Here is a 10,086-nt window from a genome sequence, read left to right as displayed (position 1 = left end):
CAAATATTTGGAGGGTAGCTGTTCTCTTTGAAAGCCGAGAATTTTGGTGAGGTTTCTCTGAATAGCGATGTCAGTATTAAAAAAGAAAATCTTTGATTTGGTAAGGCTTACCTCTGTACCCGCAACCATAGAAAAGTTGTTCAGGATTTGCTTGAAAGCTTTAGCTTCCTTGACCGTGGGTGTACCCTGCAGCATGGTGTCATCTACAAATTGTTGATGAGTCAAGGCATTCCCAATCAGGGTGAGTTTAAGACCTTGGATTTTTCCTTCTGCTTTGGCTGATTTGATCGCATTACCTAAACCTTCCATCATGAGAATGAAGAGGAAAGGGGAGAGCGGATCTCCTTGTCTGAGGCCTCTCGAAGGCCTAAAGGTTCTAGATGGTGATCCATTAAGCAGGATGGAGAAGCTAGAGGTGGTGACAAGGGCCATTACCCATATTATCCAGTTGTGGTCAAAGCCATACGCTAATAGAACTTTCTTGATGTATGCCCAGCTTAGCTTATCATAAGCCTTCACTAGATCAAGTTGTATGATCATACTTGCTTGCTTATTTCTCTTGAGAGAGTGTACCACCTCGTGAGCTTGAATGATGTTATTCAGAATTTGCCTTCCTTCCACATATCCAGTTTGCTCCTCAGACACAAGAGTTGGAAGAAGAGGCTTAAGCCTGTTTGCAATGATTTTGGAAATAATTTTGTACACCACATTGCATAATTCTATGGGTCTAAATCTATCTGGTGTCATCGCTTTTTCCTACTTTGGAATCAAAGTTATGAAAGAGGCATTAAGCGCCCTCAAAATAGTTTTGTTTTGCCTCGAGTCCTCCACCACATCAAGGATATCTTTCTTGACTATTTCCCAACATGCTTTGAAGAAGTCTACATTGAACCCATCCGGGCTTGGAGCTTTCCCATTTTGCATCTCTTTGATGACTTCGCTGACCTCCTCTTCAGTCACTGGCCTGTTAAGATTGTAATTGTCTTCTCTTGTCACAAGCTTAGGAATGTGCTTTGTGAAGTCATTGATGAATTGTGATCTGTCTATGAGAGGCTCCTCTGTTATGCTTTGGAAATGTTGTACCAGAGCTGATTCTATTTCTTTGTGGGTGTTGAGCTGTTTTCCTTGAGTATCTCTGAGTTTTGAGATCCTATTATGAGACCTGTGATCCATGGTAGACTTGTGAAAAAACTTTGTGTTTCTTTCTCCTTCTTTTATCCATTGTACCCTTGATTTCTGTCTCCAGAAGATCTCCTCTTGCTTGCATATGTCTTCCCATTCCTGTTGTAGAGAGTCAGCTTGTATTCTCCTTTCCTCGGTAAAGCCATCCAAGATGAGGACCTGGTTAATTTCCTGTAGTTTCTGTTCAACTACTTTTTTGGCTTTGAAGATATTGCCAAACTCATTTTTGTTCCAATCTTTAAGCCTGAGTTTGATATGTTTCAATCTCTGATACAGAAGGAACATCTTAGTTCCTTGAACATGCATATCTTCTGTCCACCATTTTTCAATATTGTTGATGAAGTCAGGATGGGTGAGCCAAATGTTTTCAAACCTGAAAGGTCTGTTTCTCGGAGTGCCTATAAAGGAAGCTTCAAGTTGGATAGGCCAGTGATCCGAGCCTCCAAAAGGGAGGGTTATAGCAGACAAGTCAAGGCCTGTGAGGATGAGGTCCTCAGAGATTATGAATCTATATAATCTTGAAATTATTGAAACTTAAGATAAATTGAAGGAGACAATTAAAAGCAAATGTCGTACCATTATATTTTACCTGAGACAAGATCTTGACTACCTTAACTAGAGTATTTTTTGAAATAGGTCCAATAAAGCAGCTCCAAAGAAATCTTTTACATGGGGCCATAGTAATAAAATAAAATTTAAACTTTTTCAAAGAAAAGAATTTACTCTGGCCCTCCTTCTAGAGCCAAAAAAGTTGAAGGCTCGAAATTCTCTGCTTATAACATTACAAGGGAGACCACTAGGTCGGGAACTTAGAACAGGTCCTTTTGTGTTGAAATTATGGTTTTGACTGGTTAAACTAGGTCCAGTTACCTTGTCTTTATCTCTAATGGCTTAAAGTATGAATTTCCCTTACCAATAGAGAAGAGATATCAGATCATCCCTCTTGCTGATCAGGGAAGAAAATGATCCTTAAGCTTATCTCGGGCTCAACCAAGCCACAAATAAATATTGCCTCTTTGATAGGAGGACTTCTAGAAACGTAGAATTAAATCTAAATGCGAATTAATCCTAGAATACAAGCAAAAAGAACCTAATCCTATATCTATTAGGAAGATGTATATCTAACCCAACTGAGAGAAAAGTAATTAAATGATTGAGATTTAAATATGTCTGTCTTATAATAAATATCAAGCTAACAAAGTAGTTTGATTAGATGATGTTATGAATACCAAAATACATTATGTTAAGTGATCTATTAACTAAGATAATTAATCAACAACATTTAGGAAGTAGTTCACAAAATAATGGTGATTATTAAACCAGTAACTCGAATGATTAAACAATAATATAAGGAAATAGTTCACTAAATATTGATGTTTGTTAAATCAAAAATAAAAGATTGATTTCTAAGTAAGTAGTTACTCAGAAATCAAAGATAAACACATAAGAACAGAGATAAATAATAACATATTATTGAGGCAAATTACTCACATCGACAATAGTGCACAAATATGAACGAAAATGACACATTTATGCTATTATAAAATGAAACCATTATTAAAACAATAGAATTTTAAATACTAGTTTCTTGAAATTGTTTCTCTGGCTGTAATCTCCAACAATCCTTTACAATGCTTGAAATTACGCTGTTAAAACAAGGGCTACAATAGTGCAAGCTCTACTCTCCATACATAGTTCAAAATGCAAAAGAAAAATCCTCAATTATCCCCCCAGATCTGATATTTACTCTCCTCTCCGCTACAACTCTAAATCCCCATTACAATAATGCTTTTAAGAATTCAAGAATTGCATAGAAGAAAAACCTTTTGCACATTCTACAAACCACTATTTATAATTTACAATAATAATTCCAAACATGGGAGTTGTTGAAGAGTAATTCTGCTCCAACCATTTTCATTAGTTCAAATTCCTTTTCTTTTATTGCTGGAACAATCCCATTGATTGAAATATTCCTTCCTCATCTCTTCCCTTGTTTCCCGTTTAAAATCAATCAAATTTTTAATTAAAATTAAAATACCAAATCTGGAACACAAAATATCTCCAATAAAAAATTAAATAAATAAATAAATAAAAGGAAATCTAATCTTTTCATTGATTCCTATAAATATCTAATTGGTCAAGGAGAACATAGACGAATGGATCTGTATTCCAAAGAGATTATGAGCAAATGAAAATGCAGAAAATTAAACTTAGAAAACAAATTTAGTTTAAAAATTTGGAGCTTCGGCTTGTGCTTAATTTTAGACTCATTAAGTGATTAAATATGATTATTAAACCACATCAAAATTATTCTCCATGACTTTATCTATCCAAAGAGTCACCCTGAGTCTCATTTGGCCAAGTAAAACTCAACTTATGAGCTTCCACAATTGAAGGATCAAAACTCTGAGAACTCTAGAAAATTTGTTGCCTGGGCAAAAAATAAGATTCCTTTAATTAAAATATAATCCTAAATTAAATTACAATTATTTATTAATTAATATTAATTTAATTGTAAATACAATATTAAATTTAATTAATTATAAATAAAATTTAATTAATTTAAAAATTGAAATTAATTAAAATATAATTATATTATATTAAAATTAAAATTTAATTATAACATAATTATATTTAAATATGATATAGATTATATTAAGAAACCATATTAATTAAAATAAAAAACACTAAGTTATCATGGTGATTGTAAATGGAGGAGGGAGTATAAGTTTATGTGAGGTGGAGGGATAAGGAGGTGGAGAGATGAGGGAGGATGGAATATGGAGCGTAGGCTAGGAGTCACAAGGAGGTGGAGTGAATTTTAGGTTAAAAAATTAGGCACCACATCAATTTAAAATTGGATATCGGAGGAAATGAGTTATCACAACTTTTAAAATGTGTGAAAAAATAAAAACGTCAATATGTCGATATTTTGATATCAGAATATCTGAATTTTTAAAAATAAGAGATTTTAAATCGGGGTTTTAAAACCGAAAGTTTTAAAATCGGAAGAAAAATATCGGGGCATTTAAATATTGGAGAAATTATATTGGAGGTATTAAGTTGGGAGTTTTATTTTGGAATGGAGGAGGTGAGGTGAAGTGAGATCTACTTGGAGTGGAATTAAAAATTCTACAAAATTAACTACAACTACTTTGTAATTTTTGGATTTTGGGTTTAGTATTTTCTTTTAAAATTTGAAATTGGAATAAATGACTAAGATCCTGAAAATGCATTTTTTAACTTTTCTAAAATTTGGCTTGATGATTTTCTAGGACCATTAGTGATAAATGAAGAAATTAGTAGAAATTAACTAGGGATTAATATTTAGAATGAATTACGATTTTAATTACAAAAAACAAAATAATATACATTTTGTACATTTTTTAGCCGAGGTAGTAAAAATTATCAAACTTCGGATGAACACCCTTTACAAACCGTGTAAGCAAATAAGTCAAAACAAGTACCTATGGAAAGATAGCGAAATGTCAAACTCAATGAATCAATCAAAATATAAATCCGATAAAAATAGAAAAATGGAAAAATTATAGGACATTTAACCAAAATAAAATATCAAAAATGTGATTTAGCCAAAAAGTAATGGAAAGGGTCCCCATTATTTGAAGTAAATAAGTAAAAAAAATGGGGGTGTTGGGTTTTCCCTACAATAGGATGTTTATTTCAGTTTTGAGCTTTAGTTTGCCAGATGTATTTCAAAATCCAGGGCGGAGGTAATCTCAAGGTTCATTCTTAAAGGCCTAGGAATCCCTTGACTGGCTTTGGTGGGATACACGGTAAAGCCCGAGGAAGGAGTCTTGGTTTAGGGTGTAGTGATCTGGGTTTGGATTGCAGTAAATCTTGAGAGACTGGTCTCGGTTTAGGGCATAGTGATCCGGGATTGGATTTTGGTAAAGCCTGAGAGACAAGGAGACGTAAAATTCCTCAAGAACAGTGATGGATTCCTTATGGCATTCTAAGTTCGGTTTGGTTGTGATCGGAGCACCGGTTTTGGTGTGATCACGGTTTGATGAGGGTGGAGGTGGTTTAACCTCTAAATTCCCTTGGTCTTTTTGGATTTGTTGTTTTATGAGATCTCACATTCATGCTTGGAATATCCCACGGGGGTGACTGGATGAAAGAAATATCTCGTTCAAACATGTTTACAGTTGGGTGGTACGTGGAAGTCCCAACATGGTCGAATTTTCCTATGATTAATGAAGGCTAAGTTATCTTACTTCTGCACTTGTTTATATGTGGATTTAATCGCTGTCATATCTCTGATATTTACATGGTTTTATGTTCGTTATAAGCATGGTTAATTTACTAGTTCATGTCATGGTCACTTCATGTATTTACTTGTGAATGTTAAGATCGTGGGTGCAAGACCTAATTGATTTATAACAGTTCAATGGAGAAGATGGAGATACTTCTTGTCATGTTTCATAAGGGGTTTCAGTCATTCATGCTCTGTCTTGTATCCTAGACTTGTAGGTTGCATTGATGCTAAGCATTTGACAAAATGTCAGTGCTGGTTGGGGATGGTCAGGCTTAGTCCTGAGTGATGAAGCTCATCAATAGGTATATTATATGGGTCACAATGCGATTCTCCAGCTTATTAAATTATCGTTTTCTCACATTTATCTACAAATTTTGTGTTGGGAAAAATACTTGGGGGGGGTGAATGAGTATTTTCATATTATGTTTTCCATTTCATACTCAAATTTCTATATGAGACTTTACTGAAAGGAACCTATGTGTGTACGCAACTGTTCTTATGACAACTACTGTACATCCAGTAAACTTATGATTCAGTTAATTCATCATATGTTGGTCTTCATCGAGTGCATTTATACTTTATTAAACATTAGATAGAAGGTAACCATGTGCTATAGGAAAAAAATAAACCATCACACATAAGTAACACACATGAACACCAAGATTTAAAATGGAAACACAATGCGAGAAAAAACCACTTGTTGTTGTCGTCTTTGTCTTCTTTTTAATATAAAGAAAAGATTTTTACAATCTTGTATTGGTGCAGACTTATACCAGTACGCAGGAACCCACTTTCAGAAGCCTATGACCTTCATTTGTTCTCCAACTCCTACTGGAAGGGAGCTCCAAACCCCCTAATCTGATCACTAGCTACTACTCGCAGGAAACTTCGACTTCTTTATTGAAGGCTCCAACCCTCAGGAACATCCATTGACCACGTTTCATAAATTTTCACATTAGATCCAATATCAACACTTATTCTCAATCATCACTGTCAATACAATCATCAATCTCTGACACACAGGATCAACCAATCACTGAAACCCAATCAACTGAAACTTAATAAAAACTCAACCAATGAACTAGAATAGTCAGATCACTGTAACCAGTACACATAACTGAATTCAGAATATTGCATCAACATAGAGAATCAACTGGAACCCTGATCATTCAAATGCCAAAATGTATACGCTACTTTGTTGAAGGCAACTTGCGTGCATACATGCTTTTCTATAGAGAAACCCGCATACAGATCTTAATATACTGAAAAATGAAAAATTGTAATTCTAAATTAGACACAGAATTAACCAGATATATTCTGAAATATTCTGTTAGCATAGAGAACCCTCATACAGTAAGAAACATCAATAATCCTTTCAACCAATGAATATGTAAACAAATTCAACTTCATCATTCAATCATTTCTACTTCAAACATTATCACTCAACCCAGATCAATATGAGGACATCATTGACAGACAATAGAGAAACAGAAGCACTGATCAGGTAGATATGTCATTATGAACAGAAACCCTTAATTTATATATGCGACTTGGAAGAAGCAAACCCGCATGTATACGCTCTTTTCTTGAAACCAACCAGCATATAGATCTACAAATTTTGACCTAAAATTGTGTATCTCTTCAGAACTTCAGAAAAACCCAGATCAAAATGTTCAAAGATAAAAACATGCTTCAATACGTAGATTTAGTCAATTACAATTGTCAAACTTCAAGATTTTGGGTGTCGTAGAGGTTTTTGATAGTGCTGAATCCATTTTCCCCATCAAAAACATGATTCAAACATTACTACTGCAAGATTTTTTGAAATTTTTGGCCACTTTTGACCGTCAAAGCAATTCATCTGCCTAGGTATCCTTCTTCTTTTTCATTACAACATGAAGGGTCTTTTTATTAATTATATCTATACACAAATAATGATGACATTTTTATTAATTATATGTGTACACAAAAAATGATGACAAAATAAGAGTTATGAATCAATCACATTATAAATAAATAAATGTAAATATTATGAAAAAATAATAAAATTTAACCGTGAATATTAAATTATGGAGGACTTGCAATTTTTTTTTTTAAACACAACTAATAGTTAGTCAATGCAAAATGAATACTCTATACACTATGTATAATAATTTATAAACATTATTACTATAAGTTCACAAAATAATAAAAGATAAAATTTATATAATTGTATTGATGTGGTCCAACAATTAAGTGGACAAGTTTTAGTCTAACCAAGCTTGTGGTCCAATCCCAAACAATAATATATGGTCCAATCCCAAGCAAGAGTACAAGAGTAGTAGTCCAATCCCAAACAAGAATATATGGCCCCACGCAAGAGTACAAGAGTATGTATAACGAAAAGAATTCACATGAACTCATAGTCTAACGAGGCAGAGGAGTTGGCCGGAAAGTTATGGAAATTCCCATTATATTTAGAGAAATTCCGGCAAGGATTTTTGCAAATCCAAGTTATACTTGTTAAACTTCAAAATTTTAGGTGTCCTAGATGTTTTTGATGGTGCTAAATCCATTTCCACCATCAAAAACACGATCTAAACACTGCCTCTTCAAGATTTTTTGAAAATTTTTTGCTCAGATTCCAGTCACTTTTGGCCGTCCCAGCAATTCCTCCACGCGACAAAACCATAAAATTTAGTTCAAATTTTCAAAAATGTCATGCCGCGGAAAAATCTCCATCAAAATAAATGTCTTGGCTGTCAAATTGTGTGTTTATATAATCCTGCATCTCTCTCGCATCCCACGAATTTTCTATCATTTCAAACATTTGATGGTTTTTAAAGGCGTTTTCGAAGTCCCAATCTTCACCCTGACATTTGAGATCCGCGTTCTCGGACAAACCCTCGGCGCTCAAGCTTTTCTCGGGAAGCTGGCAGACCTCGCTCTTAAAATCCAGAACGGAGCCTGAGGGGACACCGAGATCCTCGTCTGAAGTCTTGAGGAGGTAACATAGATCAATACCCGAGTCCGAAACTAGATTTTGGTCCTCATAGCCGCCAAAAATATCGGAGGCCGGCGAATGATCCATCCAGATTGGGGCATAAAACGTGGAACATGTCGCGCTGATTTCTTCCTCCAGGCTTCTCATCACTCTACTGACCACATCCTCAGCGGAAGCTGCTTCATCTTCCGGTAGGGTTTCGTGTAATAGCGGCAAATGATCAAACGGGTTCGTTTCTTCGCCATTGAAGCGTTTGGATTCCCGGATCTCAGTGGAGTCCAGCAGAACCTCCGGTTCTCGGCCGCGCTTTCTGAGCGTGTCAGACATGATTGAAAGACCGCCTTGAGTTTCGAACACGGAACACAACATGGGTGATAATTCGTGTGCAGCGGAGAATTGCTCTTCCTGCTATTACTCAAAGTAGATAAGATACACGATGGTGGGCTTCGATATTTGTAGCTGTGCATAGCAGCCTAGCAGGTATGACTCCTGCTGGGTGCCATTTCTCGAGAATATTGGGATCAAGCTTTTGGCTTCATTTGTGAATGTCAATTCTTCAGTAAATCCTATCAACAAACGTTACTGCGATCTCCACATCACATCAAATGGTTACTTCACCGGATCACCACTACCTCACTGAATTAAATGTGACACGAGAAGCAAATTATTTTTCTTTGAAGCGTTAAAAACAAGAAAGCCGAGGATTAAACGTCTACCTCTTCCGGCTGCGAGAACTTACGTAGAAATTAGGGCAACAATTGAATCCTTTATCAGAATTATAAAGACATTAATATCAATATAGAAATTTTCCTTTCTAACGGAACCACTAACCACTAAATATTTATGGGTTGTATTTTTAATACGTTTTTGTCAGAATTCGATAGAAAAATTTGTTTCGTGTTATTTAAATTGGTTTTTTTATTTTATTTTATATAGATTCAGCGCTTTGAAAAATCTAAAAGCACTTCCATCCTGTAGGAATTACCCAACAAAATTGCTATTTCAATAAATTAAATTAGAAAAGCTTATCCTAAAAACATCCAAAAAATCTCACTAAAAACAATTTGAATATTTATATTAATTACTTTTACAAAATTTTTTAAAAAGAAAAAGCGGTCTAGTATTTATATAATGTTCAAAAACAGTTTTGAATTACAGAAAATGGCTGGCTTTTGTCCCAGAATTGGCATCCTTTTCTACGTATTTCAACAGTTCATCTTTCATTTATACATATACAAAATTTTTGGATATCATATATTCATATCATCATAGCTATTTTAAATAATTTAATTATTATTTTTATTATCTTATCAACTTATCTTAATTTCCAGCAAAATCTCACTAAAAAGAATTTGAATATTTATATTAATTACTTTTACAAATTTATCGATGCATAATTTTAAAAATCTTAATTATTATTTTTATTATCTTATGAGCCTATCTTAATTTGAGCGTACCCCGGATTCAGTAATTTTAAATCTATCAAGTATACAGGGATAAAAATTTTTAAAATACAATATTTTTTTAATACAAGATTTAAGCTAGAATAAGTTTATACCTTATGAGATTCCATGTAAATACGATATATTTATGTTTATTGTTAATAATATTTTTTATAAGAAGAGCTTCAGCGTAAATCACTTTT

The 10,086-nt window shown here is 34.0% G+C and overlaps 1 protein-coding gene across 1 annotated transcript; it reads right to left on the bottom strand.

Annotated features, from left to right (window-relative positions):
- Positions 1 to 8,156: 8,156 nt before the first annotated feature.
- Positions 8,157 to 8,768, bottom strand: LOC149171621 (uncharacterized). The gene has a single exon (XM_089427531.1). The coding sequence runs from the start codon at positions 8,766 to 8,768 to the stop codon at positions 8,157 to 8,159; it is 612 nt and encodes a 203-aa protein (XP_089283657.1).
- Positions 8,769 to 10,086: the final 1,318 nt, after the last annotated feature.

This window comes from Pinus tabuliformis, chromosome 4_2, assembly GCF_031772625.1.
Source record: "Pinus tabuliformis cultivar Carrire ecotype Pingquan chromosome 4_2, CPIR1, whole genome shotgun sequence".
In the NCBI taxonomy this organism is placed as follows: Eukaryota; Viridiplantae; Streptophyta; class Pinopsida; order Pinales; family Pinaceae; genus Pinus; species Pinus tabuliformis.
This window is presented reverse-complemented; position numbering and strand designations above follow the sequence as displayed.